The following is a 21,297-nucleotide window of genomic DNA, read 5'->3' on the forward strand; positions in this document are numbered from 1 at the left end:
GCGGGGTTGGTTCAAGATTCCATATTTTAATAATACGCCAACGATATTTAGACTTTGCTGCAATGTTGGTCAAATTGCCTCACTATTGGAGACTAACAAGAAAGTAGATTTTGTCGGTCTGTCTGTCTCTCGTCTGTCTGTCCGTCACTCTGTCTGTCTGTCTCTCGTCTGTCTGTCTCTCGGTCTGTCTGTCTCTCGGTCTGTCTGTCTCTCGGTCTGTCTGTCTCTCGTCTGTCTGTCTCTCGGTCTGTCTGTCTCTCGGTCTGTCTGTCTCTCGGTCTGTCTGTCTCTCGTCTGTCTGTCTCTCGTCTGTCTGTCTCTCTGTCTGTCTGTGTCTCGGTCTGTCTGTCTCTCGTCTGTCTGTCTCTCGTCTGTCTGTCCGTCTCTCGGTCTGTCTGTCCGTCTCTCGGTCTGTCTGTCTCTCGTCTGTCTGTCTCTCGGTCTGTCTGTCCGTCTCTCGGTTTGTCTGTCTCTCGTCTGTCTGTCCGTCTCTCGGTCTGTCTGTCTCTCGGTCTGTCTGTCTCTCGTCTGTCTGTCCGTCTCTCGGTCTGTCTGTCTCTCGTCTGTCCGTCTCTCGGTCTGTCCGTCTCTCGGTCTGTCTGTCTCTCGGTCTGTCTGTCTCTCGTCTGTCTGTCCGTCTCTCGGTCTGTCTGTCTCTCGTCTGTCCGTCTCTCGGTCTGTCTGTCTCTCGTCTGTCTGTCTCTCGTCTGTCTGTCCGTCTCTCGGTCTGTCTGTCTCTCGTCTGTCTGTCCGTCACTCGGTCTGTCTGTCTCTCGTCTGTCTGTCTCTCGTCTGTCTGTCTCTCGTCTGTCTGTCTCTCGTCTGTCTGTCCGTCTCTCGGTCTGTCTGTCTCTCGTCTGTCTGTCTCTCGTCTGTCTGTCCGTCTCTTGGTCTGTCTGTCTCTCGTCTGTCTGTCTCTCGTCTGTCTGTCTCTCGTCTGTCTGTCTCTCGTCTGTCTGTCTGTCTCTCGTCTGTCTGTCTCTCGTCTGTCTGTCCGTCTCTCGGTCTGTCTGTCTCTCGTCTGTCTGTCTGTCTCTCGTCTGTCTGTCTCTCGTCTGTCTGTCTGTCTGTCTCTCGTCTGTCTGTCTGTCTGTCTCTCGTCTGTCTGTCTGTCTGTCTCTCGTCTGTCTGTCTCTCGTCTGTCTGTCTCTCGTCTGTCTGTCCGTCTCTCGGTCTGTCTGTCTCTCGTCTGTCCGTCTCTCGGTCTGTCTGTCTCTCGGTCTGTCTGTCTCTCGGTCTGTCTGTCCGTCTCTCGGTCTGTCTGTCTCTCGGTTTGTCTGTCTCTCGTCTGTCTGTCCGTCTCTCGGTCTGTTTGTCTCTCGTCTGTCTGTCTTTCGGTCTGTCTGTCTCTCGGTCTGTCCGTCTCTCGGTCTGTCTGTCTCTCGGTCTGTCTGTCTCTTGTCTGTCTGTCTGTCTCTCGGTCTGTCTGTCTCTCGGTCTGAGACACTCCGGCCAGTGCCGGCAGTGGCCGGACAATGTACGACAATGTGTCAAAACACAGCTCTTCGGGATTTGACCTTAACATGTAGGCCTATATGTTACGGTCAAAGCTCGCATTGGCCGGCCAATGTAAGCATTGGCCGGCTTTCTTGGCCAAACCAGAAAAGCTTATCACTGAGAGCGTATATATATATATATATATATATATATATATATATATATATATATATATATATATATATATATATATATATATATATATATATATATATATATATATACCTTAGTTTCCAGCTCCACTGACCTCGATGCCGGCTGAGTTTTTAACTGAACCATCTTGATTGCACCTGTTCCTCTTTGATCGCCTGCTGGTAGCCAAACGTCTACTGGTAGCCAAACGTCTGCTGGAGAGTTGGGCAGAGGAAACTTTAGAACATTCGATCAACGCCGGATGTATTGTCTTACTGATTACCTTAAGCAATCAGCATTTAATTGCCCGGGTCAGCTAGACATTGCAACATCTAGACCTGACATTGCGGCGTAATCTTTATGCCATTTCACGCTTATTTAAAGGACACGTTGAAAACCAAAAAAAAAGGCTGGGACATTCTATTAAATTCTATTAAATATTATACGTATAGCGGAATGAAAGACTACTCACTTCATATTAAGTTTTTTTACGTTTGCTATAAAAATTACTTTACATATACAACCTACGCACACTACATTACGGTTAATTAGTTTAAGTTGATTTGCACTCGCTGAATATTTAACACACAAGTATTAACAAATTCCATGCAAATATATAACTTTTTCCTGTTTTTTTTCCGTGACTCTTGCTACCATCCGGAAAACACAGGCAAGCCGTAGGATGGGACTTTATCGACTGAACGGATGATTGGTCCACTCTTGGGTTGGTCCACTCTTGTGTTGGTCCACTCTTGGGTTGGTCCACTCTTGGCCAGATGGTTGGTCCACTCTTGGGATGGTCCACTCTTGGCCAGATGGTTGGTCCACTCTTGGCCAGCTGGTTGGTCCACTCTTGGCCAGCTGGTTGGTCCACTCTTGGGTTGGTCCACTCTAGGGTTGGTCCACTCTTGGGTTGGTCCACTCTTGGTCAGCTGGTTGGTCCACTCTTGGGTTGGTCCACTCTTGGGTTGGTCCACTCTTGACCAGCTGGTTGGTCCACTCTTGGGTTAGTCCACTCTTGGGTTGGTCCACTCTTGGGTTGGTCCACTCTTGGGTTGGTCCACTCTTGGTCAGCTGGTTGGTCCACTCTTGGTCAGCTGGTTGGTCCACTCTTGGCCAAATGGTTGGTCCACTCTTGGGTTGGTCCGCTCTTGACCAGCTGGTTGGTCCACTCTTGGGTTGGTCCACTCTTGGGTTGGTCCACTCTTGGCCATCTGGTTGGTCCACTCTTGGCCAGATGGTTGGTCCACTCTTGGGTTGGTCCACTCTTGGCCAGCTGGTTGGTCCACTCTTGGTCAGCTGGTTGGTCCACTCTTGGGTTGGTCCACTCTTGGGTTGGTCCACTCTTGGGTTGGTCCACTCTTGACCAGCTGGTTGGTCCACTCTTGGGTTGGTCCACTCTTGGGTTGGTCCACTCTTGGGTTGGTCCACTCTTGGGTTGGTCCACTCTTGGGTTGGTCCACTCTTGGTCAGCTGGTTGGTCCACTCTTGGGTTGGTCCACTCTTGGGTTGGTCCACTCTTGGGTTGGTCCACTCTTGGTCAGCTGGTTGGTCCACTCTTGGCCAGCTGGTTGGTCCACTCTTGGGTTGGTCCACTCTTGGGTTGGTCCACTCTTGGGTTGGTCCACTCTTGGCCAGATGGTTGGTCCACTCTTGGGTTGGTCCACTCTTGGGTTGGTCCACTCTTGGGTTGGTCCACTCTTGGTCAGCTGGTTGGTCCACTCTTGGTCAGCTGGTTGGTCCACTCTTGGCCAGATGGTTGGTCCACTCTTGGCCAGATGGTTGGTCCACTCTTGGGTTGGTCCACTCTTGGGTTGGTCCACTCTTGGGTTGGTCCACTCTTGGTCAGCTGGTTGGTCCACTCTTGGGTTGGTCCACTCTTTGGTTGGTCCACTCTTGACCAGCTGGTTGGTCCACTCTTGGCCAGCTGGTTGGTCCACTCTTGGGTTGGTCCACTCTTGGGTTGGTCCACTCTTGGGTTGGTCCACTCTTGACCAGCTGGTTGGTCCACTCTTGGGTTGGTCCACTCTTGGGTTGGTCCACTCTTGGGTTGGTCCACTCTTGACCAGCTGGTTGGTCCACTCTTGGGTTGGTCCACTCTTGGGTTGGTCCACTCTTGGGTTGGTCCACTCTTGGGTTGGTCCACTCTTGGCCATCTGGTTGGTCCACTCTTGGCCAGATGGTTGGTCCACTCTTGGGTTGGTCCACTCTTGGCCAGCTGGTTGGTCCACTCTTGGTCAGCTGGTTGGTCCACTCTTGGGTTGGTCCACTCTTGGGTTGGTCCACTCTTGGGTTGGTCCACTCTTGGGTTGGTCCACTCTTGACCAGCTGGTTGGTCCACTCTTGGGTTGGTCCACTCTTGGGTTGGTCCACTCTTGGCCATCTGGTTGGTCCACTCTTGGCCAGATGGTTGGTCCACTCTTGGGTTGGTCCACTCTTGGCCAGCTGGTTGGTCCACTCTTGGTCAGCTGGTTGGTCCACTCTTGGGTTGGTCCACTCTTGGGTTGGTCCACTCTTGACCAGCTGGTTGGTCCACTCTTGACCAGCTGGTTGGTCCACTCTTGGGTTGGTCCACTCTTGGGTTGGTCCACTCTTGGGTTGGTTCACTCTTGGGTTGGTCCACTCTTGGGTTGGTCCACTCTTGGGTTGGTCCACTCTTGGCCAGCTGGTTGGTCCACTCTTGGGTTGGTCCACTCTTGGGTTGGTCCACTCTTGACCAGCTGGTTGGTCCATTCTTGGCCAGCTGGTTGGTCCACTCTTGGGTTGGTCCACTCTTGGCCAGCTGGTTGGTCCACTCTTGGGTTGGTCCACTCTTGGGTTGGTCCACTCTTGACCAGCTGGTTGGTCCATTCTTGGCCAGCTGGTTGGTCCACTCTTGGGTTGGTCCTCTCTTGGTCAGCTGGTTGGTCCACTCTTGGGTTGTTCCACTCTTGGGTTGGTCCACTCTTGGGTTGGTCCACTCTTGGGTTGGTCCACTCTTGGTCAGCTGGTTGGTCCACTCTTGGCCAGATGGTTGGTCCACTCTTGGGTTGGTCCACTCTTGGCCAGCTGGTTGGTCCACTCTTGGTCAGCTGGTTGGTCCACTCTTGGGTTGGTCCACTCTTGGGTTGGTCCACTCTTGGGTTGGTCCACTCTTGGGTTGGTCCACTCTTGACCAGCTGGTTGGTCCACTCTTGGGTTGGTCCACTCTTGGGTTGGTCCACTCTTTGCCATCTGGTTGGTCCACTCTTGGCCAGATGGTTGGTCCACTCTTGGGTTGGTCCACTCTTGGCCAGCTGGTTGGTCCACTCTTGGTCAGCTGGTTGGTCCACTCTTGGGTTGGTCCACTCTTGGGTTGGTCCACTCTTGGCCAGATGGTTGGTCCATTCTTGGCCAGCTGGTTGGTCCACTCTTGGGTTGGTCCACTCTTGGGTTGGTCCACTCTTGGCCAGCTGGTTGGTCCACTCTTGGCCAGCTGGTTGGTCCACTCTTGGGTTGGTCCACTCTTGGGTTGGTTCACTCTTGGGTTGGTCCACTCTTGGGTTGGTCCACTCTTGGCCAGCTGGTTGGTCCACTCTTGGCCAGCTGGTTGGTCCACTCTTGGCCAGCTGGTTGGTCCACTCTTGGGTTGGTCCACTCTTGGCCAGCTGGTTGGTCCACTCTTGGCCAGCTGGTTGGTCCACTCTTGGGTTGGTCCACTCTTGGGTTGGTCCACTCTTGGCCAGCTGGTTGGTCCACTCTTGGGTTGGTCCACTCTTGGCCAGCTGGTTGGTCCACTCTTGGTCAGCTGGTTGGTCCACTCTTGGGTTGGTCCACTCTTGGGTTGGTCCACTCTTGGGTTGGTCCACTCTTGGGTTGGTCCACTCTTGGCCAGCTGGTTGGTCCACTCTTGGGTTGGTCCACTCTTGGGTTGGTCCACTCTTGGGTTGGTCCACTCTTGGCCAGCTGGTTGGTCCACTCTTGGGTTGGTCCACTCTTGGGTTGGTCCACTCTTGGCCAGCTGGTTGGTCCACTCTTGGTCAGCTGGTTGGTCCACTCTTGGGTTGGTCCACTCTTGGGTTGGTCCACTCTTGGCCAGCTGGTTGGTCCACTCTTGGGTTGGTCCACTCTTGGGTTGGTCCACTCTTGGCCAGATGGTTGGTCCATCTGTGTGGCGTGCTGGCGGTGAACCGGGATGGGCGCTGGGGGGGGGGGGGTTGGATTTGTGCGAATCGCGTGCTGTAGAATATGCACCGTACCCAGCAGACGATCCACATGCGAGCCACTTGACGGCCCGTGGCTACTGGCTAGCTTTACAGTGGTCAGGTTAGGGCCTAGGTGTGTATGTGTGTGTGTTTGTGTGTGTGTGTGTGTGCTTGCTAGTGTATGTGTGTTTGAGTAGGTATGTTGACTTGCTTGTACTTTCCTCACAAAGCAGAACATGGAAAGGGGAGGGGGGAGGCATCTAGACATCGAAAGATAGAAAGTTCTGGAAGTATGGGGGAGGGGGCGTTTAGTCTACGTAAGGTGAGAGAAATGTGGCGTTTAGTCTTCCTAAGGGGAGAGAAATGTGGCGTTTAGTCTTCCTAAAGGGAGAGAAATGTGGCGTTTAGTAATCCTAAGGGGAGAGAAATGTGGCGTTTAGTCTTCCTAAAGGGAGAGAAATGTGGCGTTTAGTCTTCCTAAGGGGAGAGAAATGTGGCGTTTAGTCTTCCTAAAGGGAGAGAAATGTGGCGTTTAGTCTTCCTAAGGGGAGAGAAATGTGGCGTTTAGTCTTCCTAAGGGGAGAGAAATGTGGCGTTTAGTCTTCCTAAGGGGAGAGAAATGTGGCGTTTAGTCTTCCTAAGGGGAGAGAAATGTGGCGTTTAGTCTTCCTAAGGGGAGAGAAATGTGGCGTTTAGTCTTCCTAAGGGGAGAGAAATGTGGCGTTTAGTCTTCCTAAAGGGAGAGAAATGTGGCGTTTAGTCTTCCTAAAGGGAGAGAAATGTGGCGTTTAGTCTTCCTAAGGGGAGAGAAATGTGGCGTTTAGTCTTCCTAAGGGGAGAGAAATGTGGCGTTTAGTCTTCCTAAGGGGAGAGAATCGGTTCCTCTAGGACGAGGATGACCATTATGATTTGCGCCGTCACGTGTCAGTTGAAGTCATCAGTCGCTCGCTCCGTCTTAATGGACGTCACAACTCAGACACATTAATGTCGACCTTCAACTTGGGAAGGCCAAAGAGTGGACATTAACTAGTGACGTTACTAGCTAGCAGACGTTTATATGGGAGTCTGGTCAGCTGTAGCCACGAGGGAACAGAAAGTGACCCCTGACCCCTGACAAAAGCATCCCGTCAACAAAACACCTACAAAAGGACCCCAATACAATAGCTTTTGTCAAAATGATCCCAAACAAAATGACCCCAGACAAAACGGACGAAATATCTGCCAGACTAACTGAATTTGTAGTCGTCTATAATCAGACATCCCCACCCTCAGTCTACAACCCACCCCACCCCTCAATCTATACCCCACCCCTCACCCTCCGTCTACAACCCACCCCATCCCTCAATCTATACCCCACCCCTCACCCTCCGTCTACACCCCACACCCCACACCCCACCCTCAGTCTACACCCCACCCCTCACCCTCCGTCTACACCCCACCCCTCACCCCTCATACTCCGTCTACACCCCACCCCTCGCCCACCGTCTACACCCCACCCCTCACTTTCCGTCTACACCCCAACCCCCACCCTCTGTCTAAACCCCACCCCTCACCCTCCGTCTACACCCCACCCCTCACTTTCCGTCTACACCCCACCCCTCACCCTCCGTCTACACCCCACCCCTCACCCTCCGTCTACACCCCACCCCTCAGTATGTAAATGGGAGACAATCGATATCCTCTCACCTAGCGTCTAGCCACCCCGCTCACACGATAAACCAACCTCCCTCACACGTTAAACCAACCTCCCTCACACACACGTTAAACCAACCTCCCTCACACGTTAAACCAACCTCCCTCACACGTTAAACCAACCTCCCTCACACGTTAAACCAACCTCCCTCACAGTATAAACCAACCTCCCTCACACGTTAAACCAACCTCCCTCACACGTTAAACCAACCTCCCTCACACGTTAAACCAACCTCCCTCACACGTTAAACCAACCTCCCTCACACGTTAAACCAATCTCCCTCACACTTTAAACCAACCTCCCTCACAGAATAATCCAACCTCCCTCACACGTTAAACCAACCTCCCTCACACACACGTTAAACCAACCTCCCTCACACGTTAAACCAACCTCCCTCACACGTTAAACCAACCTCCCTCACACTATAAACCAACCTCCCTCACACTATAAACCAACCTCCCTCACACTTTAAACCAACCTCCCTCACAGTATATTTCTCACTATATAAGCCAGCGTCCTTCACAATATAATCCAACTTTCCTCATGCATATAAGAAGCTACCCTCCCCCTTCTCTAGATATTGTCATACCAAACCTGTTACAACCTACAAGAAAGATTCACATCAACTTCTGACTGTTAACACATTTAACAAATGTTAACAAATTTAGACCAACCTGAAAGTTAAACGCGTTTTATTTTCAGTTCTCATCATCAAGAGAGAAGACGATCAATAAAGTTTGAAGGGGAGCTTTCAAAACTTGGTGCTAAATATTTCATGCCCCGCACGCCATCTTTCTTTTGATTTTTCTAAAGCTTTTAGTGTGCTTAGCACAGTCGTCAATAGTGCCCCGTTAACCCCAGTTGAACCCCAGTTGAACCCCAGTTAAACCCCAGTTAAACCCCAGTTAAACTCCAGTTAAACTTGACATTGTGGTCTATACGTCTTCATATCATCACAAATTCAAATTTTGTCTGAGGAAATATTGAATTGAAGCCTTGAATGCACATACTCATCCAGAACATGAAGTCCTTACATTACTTACACCTTACAATACTTACACCTTACAATACTTACACCTTACATTACTTACACTTTACATTACTTACACTTTACATTACTTGCACCTTACAACTTAAATTACTTACACCTTAAATTACTTACAACTTACATTACTTACACCTTCCAATACTTACACCTTCCATTACTTACACCTTACATTACTTACACCCTACATTACTTAGACCTTACAATACTTACACCTTACAATACTTACATCTTACATTACTTATACCTTACATTACTTATACTTTACATTACTTACACCTTACAATTTAAATTACTTACACTTTACATTACTTACACCGTACATTACTTACACCTTACATAACTTACACCTTACAATACTTACACCTTACATTACTTACACCTTACAATACTTACACATTACATTACTTACACAACGTATCCATAACCCTCCACCTCTATCTGGCCTGGCCCTATGCTGACAGCTCCCCCCCCCCCAGACTTGTCTGACACTGGGTTGTGTCAGGCGGTAAAAATTGGAAATGTTGAAAGCTTCGATCTAAGTTTTGCCCTGCCATAAATATGTGACGTAGCGTGCATGCTGTCTAGTGCAGTGTGATCAAGACATTGATAGGACGGCCACATGCACGACATTAGCTGAAGTCACGTGTCGTTCGTATGACGAGGTCAAAGTGATAAGTAAACTCTACTTCACCTGGCCTTAAGATCGTCAGGTTTATTGTCATTTTCTTTATGGAGCAAAAGCTGGAAACAACGCAACAAGTCCTACTAGCCACATCTGGCCACATCTAGCCACATCTAGCCACTACCACATCTAGCCACATCTAGCCACATCTAGCCACATCTAGCCACATCTAGCCACATCTAGCCACATCTAGCCACATCTAGCCACATCTAGCAACATCTAGCCACATCTAACCTAGCCACATCTAGCCACATCTAGCCACATCTAGCCACATCTAGCCACATCTAGCCACATCTAACCACATCTAGCCACATCTAGCCACATCTAGCCACATCTAGCCACATCTAGCCACATCTAGCCACATCTAGCCACATCTGGCCACATCTAGCAACATCTAGCCTCGTCTGGCTAAATATGGCCACGACTAGCCACATCTAGCCACATCTAGCCACATCTATCCACATCTAGCCACATCTAGCCACATCTAGCCACATCTAGCCACATCTAGCCACATCTAACCACTAGCCACATCTAGCCACATCTAGCCACATCTAGCCACATCTAGCCACATCTAGCCACATCTAGCCACATCTAGCCACATCTAGCCACATCTAGCCACATCTAGCCACATCTAGCCACATCTAACCACTAGCCACATCTAGCCAAATCTAGCCACATCTAGCCACATCTAGCCACATCTAGCCACATCTAACCACATCTAGCCACATCTAGCAACATCTAGCCACATCTAGCCACATCTAGCCACATCTATCCACATCTAGCCTCATCTAGCCACATCTAGCCACATCTAGCCACATCTAGCCACATCTAGCCACATCTAGCCACTAGCCACATCTAGCCACATCTAGCCACATCTAGCCACATCTAGCCACTAGCCACATCTAGCCACTAGCCACATCTAGCCACATCTAGCCACATCTAGCCACATCTAGCCACATCTAGCCACATCTAGCAACATCTAGCCACATCTAGCAACATCTAGCCACATCTGCCTAAATCTGGCCACATCTGGCCACAGTTAGCCACATCTAGCCACATCTAGCCACATCTAGCCACATCTAGCCACATCTAGCCACATCTAGCCACATCTAGCCACATCTAGCCACATCTAGCCACATCTAGCCACATCTAGCCACATCTAGCCACATCTAGCCACATCTAGCAACATCTAGCAACATCTAGCCACATCTGCCTAAATCTGGCCACATATGGCCACATCTAGCCACATCTAACCACATCTAGCCACATCTAGCCACATCTAGCCACATCTAGCCACATCTAGCCACATCTAGCGTAGCCACATCTAGCGTAGCCACATCTAGCGTAGCCACATCTAGCCACATCTAGCCACATCTAGCCACTAGCCATATCTAGCCACATCTGGCCACATCTAGCCACATCTAGCCACATCTAGCAACATCTAGCCACATCTAGCCACTAGCCATATCTAGCCACATCTAGCCACATCTAGCCACATCTAGCCACATCTAGCCACATCTAGCCACATCTAGCCACATCTAGCCACATCTAGCAACATCTAGCAACATCTAGCCACATCTGCCTAAATCTGGCCACATCTGGCCACATCTAGCCACATCTAGCCACATCTAGCCACATCTAACCACATCTAGCCACATCTAGCCACATCTAGCCACATCTAGCGTAGCCACATCTAGCGTAGCCACATCTAGCCACATCTAGCCACATCTAGCCACTAGCCATATCTAGCCACATCTGGCCACATCTAGCCACATCTAGCCACATCTAGCAACATCTAGCCACATCTAGCCACTAGCCATATCTAGCCACATCTAGCCACATCTAGCCACATCTAGCCACATCTAGCCACATCTAGCCACATCTAGCCACATGTAGCAACATCTAGCCACATCTAGCCACATCTAGCCACATCTGGCCACATCTAGCCACATCTAGCCACATCTGGCCACATCTAGCCACATCTAGCCACATCTAGCCACATCTAGCCACATCTAGCCACATCTAGCCACATCTAGCCACATCTAGCAACATCTAGCCACATCTAGCCACATCTGGCCACATCTAGCCACATCTAGCCACATCTAGCCACATCTAGCCACATCTAGCCACATCTAGCCACATCTAGCAACATCTGGCCTGTAGGAGAAGGTTCTCTCCGCCACATCCGATCACGTGACCTGCTGAATAATGGATGGGTAGATAGATGTAATGACGTCATCATGTAGCGGCGCCATGTTTTATTCAGCTGAGTTTGGGGGGGGGGGGTGACACGGTTGCTTGCTCTAGGGGGTGAGGTTTGGGGTGGGTGATGTGGGGGGTGAGGTTTGGGGTGGTTGATGTGAGGGATGTAACAGTGTGATGTCATGTAACAGTGTGATGTCATGTAACAGTGTGATGTCATGTAACAGTGGGATGTAACAGTGGGATGTCATGTAACAGTGGGATGTCATGTAACAGTGGGATGTCATGTAACAGTGGGATGTCATGTAACAGTGGGATGTCATGTAACAGTGTGATGTCATGTAACAGTGTGATGTCATGTAACAGTGTGATGTCATGTAACAGTGGGATGTCATGTAACAGTGTGATGTCATGTAACAGTGGGATGTAACAGTGGGATGTAACAGCGGGATGTCATGTAACAGTGGGATGTCATGTAACAGTGGTATGTCATGTAACAGTGGGATGTCATGTAACAGTGGGATGTAACAGTGGGATGTCATGTAACAGTGGGATGTCATGTAACAGTCGGATGTCATGTAACAGTGGGATGTCATGCGCTGCAAACGATCGACAACTATGGATAAATTTACTTTTGCTTTTAGATAGAGCCACAGTCGATTGATTGGACATTTCTTTTTCCTCTTGGGTGACACATTGGGTGACACATTAGGTGACACATTAGGTGACACATTAGGTGACACATTGGGTGACACATTGGGTGACACATTAGGTGACACATTGGGTGACACATTAGGTGACACATTAGGTGACACATTGGGTGACACATTAGGTGACACATTGGGTGACACATTAGGTGACACATTGGGTGACACACTGGGTGACACATTGGGTGACACATCAAAGCAAGCATCCACCTTTACTTCAGTCACAGTTTTATGAAAACTGTTAGAAATAAATATATGATTCACTTCTTGATGGACTTCTTCCATGTAGGACTTAAGTTCTGTAGGACTTCTGCCATGTAGGACTTAGGTCCTGAAGGCAAAGAGAGAAAACTTCCTATCACCTTATGCAAACTACAATTAAACATACCATGTGTGGTTGTGATGTGTGCTTGTGATGTGTGGTTGTGATGTGTGTGGTTGTGATGTGTGTGGTTGTGATGTGTGGTTGTGATGTGTGGTTGTGATGTGTGTTGTTGTGATGTGTGTTGTTGTGATGTGTGTGGTTGTGATGTGTGGTTGTGATGTGGTTGGTTTTGATGTGTGTGGTTGTGATGTGTGTGGTTGTGATGTGTGTGGTTGTGATGTGTGTGGTTGTGATGTGTGTGGTTGTGATGTGTGTGGTTGTGATGTGTGTGATTGTGATGTGTGATTGTGATGTGTGTGGTTGTGGTGTGTGTGGTTGTGATGTGTGTGGTTGAGATGTGTGGTTGTGATGTGTGTGGTTGTGATATGTGTGTGGTTGTGATATGTGTGTGGTTGTGATGTGCGTGGTTGTGATGTGTGTGGTTGTGATGTGTGTGGTTGTGATATGTGGTTGTGATATGTAGGGTTGTGCTGGGTGGTTGTGATGTGTGGTTGTGATGTGTGATTGTGATGGGTGTGATTGTGATGTGTGTGGTTGTGATGTGTGTGGTTGTGATGTGTGTGGTTGTGATGTGTGTGGTTGTGATGTGTGTGGTTGTGATGTGTGTGGTTGTGATGTGTGTGGTTGTGATATGTGTGTAATTGTGATGCGTGGTTGTGATGTGTGTGGTTGTGATGTGCGTGGTTGTGATATGTGTGGTTGTGATATGTGGTTGTGATATGTGTGGTTGTGGTGTGTGTGGTTGTGATGTGTGGTTGTGATGTGTGTGGTTATGATGTGGTTGTTGTGATGTGTGTGGTTGTGATGTGTGTGGTTATGATGTGTGTGGTTGTGATATGTGTGGTTGTGATATGTGTGGTTGTGATGTGTGATTGTGATGTGTGATTGTGATGTGTGGTTGTGATGTGTGTGGTTTTGATGTGTGTGGTTTTGATGTGTGTGGTTGTGATGTGCGTGGTTGTGATGTGTGTGGTTGTGATGTGTGTGGTTGTGATATGTGGTTGTGATATGTAGGGTTGTGCTGGGTGGTTGTGATGTGTGGTTGTGATGTGTGGTTGTGACGTGTGTGGTTGTGATGTGTGTGGTTGTGATGTGTGTGGTTGTGATGTGTGGTTGTGATGTGTGTGGTTGTGATGTGTGTGGTACTGATGTGGGGTTGTGATGTGTGGTTGTAATGTGTGATGTTGTGATGTGTGTGGTTGTGATATATGTGGTTATGCTGTGTGGTTGTGATGTGTGATGTGTGTGGATGTGATGTTTGTGGTTGTGATGTGTGTGGTTGTGATGTGTGTGGTTGTGATGTGTGTGGTTGTGATATGTGGTTGTGATATGTAGGGTTGTGCTGGGTGGTTGTGCTGTGTGGTTGTGATGTGTGATGTGTGTGGTTGTGATGTGTGTGGTTGTGATGTGTGATGTTGTGATGTGTGTGGTTGTGATATGTGTGGTTGTGCTGTGTGGTTGTGATGTGTGATGTGTGTGGTTGTGATGTGTGTGGTTGTGATGTGTGTGGTTGTGATGTGTGTGGTTGTGATGTGTGTGGTTGTGATGTGTGTGGTATTGATATGTGGTTGTAATATGTAGGGTTGTGCTGGGTGGTTGTGCTATGTGGTTGTGATATGTGATGTGTGATGTGTGTGGTTGTGATGTGTGTGGTTGTGATGTGTGATTGTGATGTGTGTGGTTGTGCTGTGTGGTTGTGATGTGTGTGGTTGTGGTATGTGTGGTTGTGCTGTGTGTGGTTGTGATGTGTGTGGTTGTGATGTGTGTGGTTCTGATGTGTGATTGTGATGTGTGTGGTTGTGATGTGTGTGGTATTGATGTGGGGTTGTGATGTGTGGTTGTAATGTGTGATGTTGTGATGTGTGTGCTTGTGATATGTGTGGTTGTGCTGTGTGGTTGTGATGTGTGATGTGTGTGGATGTGATGTGTGTGGTTGTGATGTGTGTGGTTGTGATGTGTGTGGTTGTGATATGTGGTTGTGATATGTAGGGTTGTGCTGGGTGGTTGTGCTGTGTGGTTGTGATGTGTGATGTGTGTGGTTGTGATGTGTGTGGTTGTGATGTGTGATTGTGATGGGTGTGATTGTGATGTGTGTGGTTGTGATGTGTGTGGTTGTGATGTGTGTGGTTGTGATGTGTGTGGTTGTGATGTGTGTGGTTGTGATGTGTGTGATTGTGATGTGTGATTGTGATGTGTGTGGTTGTGGTGTGTGTGGTTGTGATGTGTGTGGTTTGGATGTGTGTGGTTGTGATGTGTGTGGTTGTGATATGTGTGTGGTTGTGATATGTGTGTGGTTGTGGTTGTGATATGTGTGGTTGTGAGACGCGTGGTTGTGATATGTGTGGTTGTGATGTGTGGTTGTGATATGTGTGGTTGTGGTGTTCGTGGTTGTGATATGTGTGGTTGTGATGTGTGTGGTTATGATGTGTGTGGTTATGATGTGTGTGGTTGTGATGTGTGTGGTTGTGATGTGTGTGGTTGTGATGTGTGTGGTTGTGATGTGTGTGGTTGTGATGTGTGTGGTTGTGATATGTGTGTGATTGTGATGCGTGGTTGTGATGTGTGTAGTTGTGATGTGCGTGGTTGTGATATGTGTGGTTGTGATATGTGGTTGTGATATGTGTGGTTGTGATATGTGGTTGTGATATGTGTGGTTGTGGTGTGTGTGGTTGTATGTGTGGTTGTGATGTGTGTGGTTATGATGTGGTTGTTGTGATGTGTGTGGTTGTGATGTGTGTGGTTATGATGTGTGTGGTTGTGATATGTGTGGTTGTGATATGTGTGGTTGTGATGTGTGATTGTGAAGTGTGATTGTGATGTGTGATTGTGATGTGTGGTTGTGAGGTGTGATTGTGATGTGTGGTTGTGAGGTGTGATTGTGATGTGTGATTGTGATGTGTGTGGTTGTGATATGTGTGGTTGTGATATGTGTGGTTGTGATGTGTGATTGTGATGCGTGATTGTGATGTGTGGTTGTGAGGTGTGATTGTGATGTGTGGTTGTGATGTGTGATATGTGTGGTTGTGATGTGTGTGGTTGTGATATGTGTGGTTGTGATGTTTGTGATTGTGATGTGTGATTGTGATGTGTGTGGTTGTGATATGTGATTGTGATGTGTGATTGTTATATGTGTGGTTGTGATGTGTGTGGTTGTGATGTGTGTGGTTGTGATGTGTGGTTGTGATGTGTGGTTGTGATATGTGTGGTTGTGATATGTGTGGTTGTGATGTGTGTGGTTGTGATGTGTGGTTGTGATGTGTGTGGTTGTGAAGTTTGACTGATACCGCGGGTCTCAGTAAGTTTGATTATTTATCTTGAAGTCGCCCCCCCCCCCCCACCCCCACCTCTCCCCATTACATGGGCTGTAAGATTCTTGCATTAATAATGTCGCGTGGGACAGGGAAAGATAACTCCGGCTCAGTCCCCGCCTGACTAGCCTCCCTTGACTCCCCTAGCGCCCGACTAGACGAGCCTAGCTGTGTTTACTCGTCCAGCTGCCGCCTCGCTAGTGGGACATTTTTCTCTCCATGTAAGTAAACCTTTTGTTAGTTTGCCCAGCCTTTCATAGACCTTCAATGACAACTATTTTGTCGAACATTTTCATAGACCTGTAGTTACAACTATTTTGTCGAACATTTTCATAGACCTTCAGTGTTACAACTATTTTGTCTAACATTTTCATAGACCTTCAGTGACAACTATTTTGTCGAACATTTTCATAGACCTGTAGTTACAACTATTTTGTCGAACATTTTCATAGACCTTCAGTGTTACAACTATTTTGTCTAACATTTTCATAGACCTTCAGTGACAATTATTTTGTCTAACATTTTCATAGACCTTCAGTCGAACACACTTGACACACTCGACTGTGTCGAGCTTGCGGTCTGAATTTTTGTGTTCTGGCGTAAAGAAAAACAGTCAGACAAGTGTTTTGTTTTTTCTTCCGCGTTTTGTGCTCTACACACTGGTCTACACACTAGTCTACACACACTGGTCTACACACACTGGTCTAGACGATTTTACGACTAGAGTATGTTGATCGGCCTAAACTTTAAATCGCTAGTTCAAGCTAACCCTAGACCTAGCTATTCTGTCTACACAAGCCAGTCACCCCGCCCCCCCCCCCCCCCCCGCTACCTGTTGTCGTAGTGTCAAGTTGAAACGTCCTGGTGGGCGTCAACTGCTGCCCCCCCCCCCCCCTCACACTAACCGGTACACGTAAAAGAATGTTTGAACTTAGGCATGACCACAGCTGTGTCGTGTGTCGTTTTAAAACGTGTGACGTCACACTACACACTATCAGACAGGTGACATCACATGACGTAGATGTAGGGACTAGTCACTTCACACTCAGTGTTTCTTGCAGACATTTTCTCCCCAACCCCCCCCCCCCCCCCCCCCGAAGAGATGCCTAAGAGAAAGAGTTCACTCTGCACAGCTTACTACTTACATATTGGCGACCCAGCCACCACCAAACCCCGCCCTACACTTAAATACCCTGCAGATATCTGCGCGTCAATATTGGTGATCGCACCAAATCGATACTTGATCGATCGAATGTTGCAATGTGCGTCCAATATTTCCAGCTCTGCCTCAGCTGGTTTGTTTTGTCCAACTGCTCATGATGTCAGCGCTGCTCATGATGTTAGCGCCGCTCATGATGTCAGCGCTGCTCATGATGTTAGCTCATGATGTCAGCGCTGCTCATGATGTTAGCGCCGCTCATGATGTCAGCGCTGCTCATGATGTCAGCGCTGCTCATGATGTTAGCGCCGCTCATGATGTTAGCTCATTTTGTTGGCGCTGCTCATCATGTTAGCGCCGCTCATGATGTTGGCTGCTCATGATGTTAGCGTTGCTCATGATGTACCCCCTCCCCCCCCCCCCCCCCATCGCTACGCCTCTGCACTATGATTATAAAAATAGATATATCACTTTATATTACTTTAGTATATGTGATCAGCCCACTAATTTTAGGAAGAGAATCATGTTAAATAAACATTGTTTGACATGAAGCGATGACAGCTAAAGTTTAAACTGTAGAGAGTGGGCGTTGATGTCCGACTAAAGGACAGAAGTATATATATTTTATGAGAGAAAAAAAATCTCATTCTTTCGTATTTGTAAATTTAGAAGAAAAGGCTTATAAGAAAATCGATAGGAAAACTATTTTTACTGTTGTTGATAAGATTTTTTTAGAGCCCCGAATTTTGGTGTCTCCTGTTCAACTCCATAATCTGCCATTGCTAATGAGCTATGGCCTTATAAGAAAATGTTCTGTACTCTTGAGATAAACCTTGCCATATCTGTGTAGCTCCATCTGTCATCTAGTTTCTGTTTTAATTCTTATTTATTTGGCACATAAAGCAACAACCTACACTTCACTTCAAATAACTAATATTCAAAACAGGTTACTTCCTGCCGTTTACAAACTTTTGCATTAAAGCAACATTTGTAAACAGCTTTTTGTGTGTGTGTGTGTCTACGTCTAGGTTGTGTGTGTGTGTACGTCTTGGTTTGTGTGTGTGTGTGTGTACGTCTTGGTTTGTGTGTGTCTACGTCTAGGTTTGTGTGTGTGTGTGTGTGTACGTCTAGGTTTGTGTGTGTGTGTCTACGTCTAGGTTTGTGTGTGTGTGTGTACGTCTAGGTTTGTGTGTGTGTCTAGGTTTGTGTGTGTGTCTACGTCTAGGTTTGTGTGTGTGTGTGTGTACGTCTAGGTTTGTGTGTGTGTCTAGGTTTGTGTGTGTGTCTACGTCTAGGTTTGTGTGTGTGTGTGTGTACGTCTAGGTTTGTGTGTGTGTCTAGGTTTGTGTGTGTGTCTACGTCTAGGTTTGTGTGTGTGTGTGTGTACGTCTAGGTTTGTGTGTGTCTAGGTTTGTGTGTGTGTCTACGTCTAGGTTTGTGTGTGTGTGTGTCTACGTCTAGGTTTGTGTGTGTGTGTGTCTACGTCTAGGTTTATGTGTGTGTGTGTGTACGTCTAGGTTTGTGTGTGTGTCTACGTCTAGGTTTGTGTGTGTGTGTGTACGTCTAGGTTTGTGTGTGTGTCTAGGTTTGTGTGTGTGTGTCTACGTCTAGGTTTGTGTGTGTGTCTAGGTGTGTGTGTGTGTCTACGTCTAGGTTTGTGTGTGTGTGTGTCTACGTCTAGGTTTGTGTGTGTGTGTCTACGTCTAGGTTTGTGTGTGTGTCTACGTCTAGGTTTTGTGTGTGTCTACGTCTAGGTTTGTGTGTGTGTGTCTACGTCTAGGTTTGTGTGTGTGTGTCTACGTCTAGGTGTGTGTGTGTGTGTGTGTACGTCTAGGTTTGTGTGTGTGTGTACGTCTAGGTTTTGTGTGTGTGTGTGTCTACGTCTAGGTTTGTGTGTGTGTACGTCTAGGTTTGTGTGTGTGTGTGTCTACGTCTAGGTTTGTGTGTGTGTCTAGGTTTGTGTGTGTACGTCTAGGTTTGTGTGTGTGTGTACGTCTAGGTTTATGTGTGTGTACGTCTAGGTTTGTGTGTGTGTGTCTACGTCTAGGTTTGTGTGTGTGTGTACGTCTAGGTTTGTGTGTCTACGTCTAGGTTTGTGTGTGTGTGTGTACGTCTAGGTGTGTGTGTGTGTTTAGGTTTGTGTGTGTGTGTGTCTAGGTTTGTGTGTGTGTGTGTCTAGGTTTGTGTGTGTGCTTAGGTTTCTGTGTGTGTCTAGGTTTGTGTGTGTGTGTCTAGGTTTGTGTGTGTGTGTGTCTAGGTTTCTGTGTGTGTTTAGGTTTGTGTGTGTGTGTGTCTAGGTTTGTGTGTGTGTGTCTAGGTTTCTGTGTGTGTGTCTAGGTTTCTGTGTGTGTTTAGGTTTGTGTGTGTGTGTGTCTAGGTTTGTATGTGTACGTCTAGGTCTAGGTTTGTGTGTGTGTGTCTAGGTCTAGGTTTGTGTGTACACATGTTAACACTGGCCAGAGCGGCCTTAATCCCCCGCTTTAATCTGCTTGATTGATAAGATAACAATTGCACACACTAGTGTAAGGATAGCTGGGGATCGAAATACAACAAAGACACCCAGAATTATTTGACAGCTTTCTTTTTCAGTACAGGTGGTCTAATTCAGTCGTAGATCTGGTCTAGTTTTGTGGTAGATCTGGTCTAGTTTTGTGGTAGAGCTGGTCTAGTTTTGTGGTAGATCTGGTCTAGTTTTGTGGTAGAGCTGGTCTAGTTTTGTGGTAGAGCTGGTCTAGTTTTGTGGTAGAGCTGGTCTAGTTTTGTGGATATGTAGTTTGTAGTTTTAACTTAAAAACAAAGATCGTGTCTAATGCACGTCATTACACTAGATCTATGTTGGTTAAAATAATTTGATCTGTTGACTGCCGCTTACCGCCCCTTGTACGACTTGAACGTGAACTGAAGGTGTGTTGCCGCATTTGAAAACTTTGAATCTGTCAAATCTTGAGGAACTTTTATCCATGCCTGAGGCTAGATTGTCTGCTCCACCCCCACCCCCATTTTAAATTTATTTTGTCATAAGATTGTATCACGTTAGCTACAATGCAACACAATCTTTAAACCGAACACACAATCTCACACAACGAACCACACAATCAACCACACAATCATCCTCATTGTCAACCATGCAATCAACCACACCAACCAAACAATCCACCACACAACCAACAACACTAGTAGTCTATGCGTTTTTTTTTGTGTGTTGTTCTGTGGTTCTATGCATGACAAAAGTAGTGCTGAAATAAACTTGAGACATCTGTCTTTGAATGAATGACAAACTTGACTCTAGTCCACCCAGCTCTGATGGGTACCTGACTCTAGTCCACCCAGCTCTGATGGGTACCTGACTCTAGTCCACCCAGCTCTGATGGGTACCTGACTCTAGTCCACCCAGCTCTGATGGGTACCTGACTCTAGTCCACCCAGCTCTGATGGGTACCTGACTCTAGTCCACTCAGCTCTGATGGGTACCTGACTCTAGTCCACCCAGCTCTGATGGGTACCTGACTCTAGTCCACCCAGCTCTGATGGGTACCTGACTCTAGTCCACCCAGCTCTGATGGGTACCTGACTCTAGTCCACCCAGCTCTGATGGGTACCTGAGTTTAATTTGACCTGAAACTGTTTTCTTCTCTCTTCAGTCTCTCCCTGCAAGCAGTCAGCAAGAAATTAGCGCAAGATTTTCCTCGGATTGCTGGTGCTTGTGTTGATTGTGAGAAGAGATTGTGACCTTGACCAGTCACCATGGGGAAAGGAATGTCTCATCTCTCCAAGGACGATCTGCGCTTCTTGCAGGAAAACACAAAATTTAACAAGGACGAAATTAAGCAGTGGTACAAAGGTTTTATGGTGAGTCTTGGTACAAATGTTTTATGGTGAGTCTTGGTACAAAGGTGAGTCTTGGTACAAAGGTGAGTCTTGGTACAAAGGTTTTATGGTGAGTCTTGGTACAAAGGTGAGTCTTGGTACTAAGGTTTTATGGTGAGTCTTGGTACAAAGGTTTTATGGTGAGTCTTGGTACAAAGGTGAGTCTTGGTACAAAGGTTTTATGGTGAGTCTTGGTACAAAGGTGAGTCTTGGTACTAAGGTTTTATGGTGAGTCTTGGTACAAAGGTTTTATGGTGAGTCTTGGTACAAAGGTGAGTCTTGGTACAAATGTTTTATGGTGAGTCTTGGTACAAAGGTTTTATGGTGAGTCTTGGTACAAAGGTTTTATGGTGAGTCTTGGTACAAAGGTTTTATGGTGAGTCTTGGTACAAAGGTTTTATGGTGAGTCTTGGTACAAAGGTTTTATGGTGAGTCTTGGTACAAAGGTTTTATG

The 21,297-nt window shown here is 47.4% G+C and overlaps 1 protein-coding gene across 2 annotated transcripts in view; it reads left to right on the forward strand.

Moving 5' to 3' along the window:
• Positions 1-21,297, forward strand: part of LOC131957604 (neuronal calcium sensor 2) — a 34,450-nt gene that overhangs the window by 7,311 nt on the left and 5,842 nt on the right. Inside the window, exons 1-2 of one of the 2 annotated variants that reach the window (XM_059322338.1) lie at positions 15,926-16,038; positions 20,618-20,825. In XM_059322338.1, coding sequence (XP_059178321.1) covers positions 20,721-20,825 — 105 coding nt within the window. In that variant the 5' untranslated portion in view covers positions 15,926-16,038; positions 20,618-20,720. Of the gene's footprint in view, positions 1-15,925; positions 16,039-20,617; positions 20,826-21,297 lie in introns of those variants that run through there. The other variant, XM_059322347.1, reaches the window with a different exon arrangement.

Source organism: Physella acuta, unplaced genomic scaffold (assembly GCF_028476545.2).
Source record: "Physella acuta isolate Inbredline_101_S28 unplaced genomic scaffold, ASM2847654v3 ptg000081l, whole genome shotgun sequence".
Classification (NCBI taxonomy): domain Eukaryota; kingdom Metazoa; phylum Mollusca; class Gastropoda; family Physidae; genus Physella; species Physella acuta.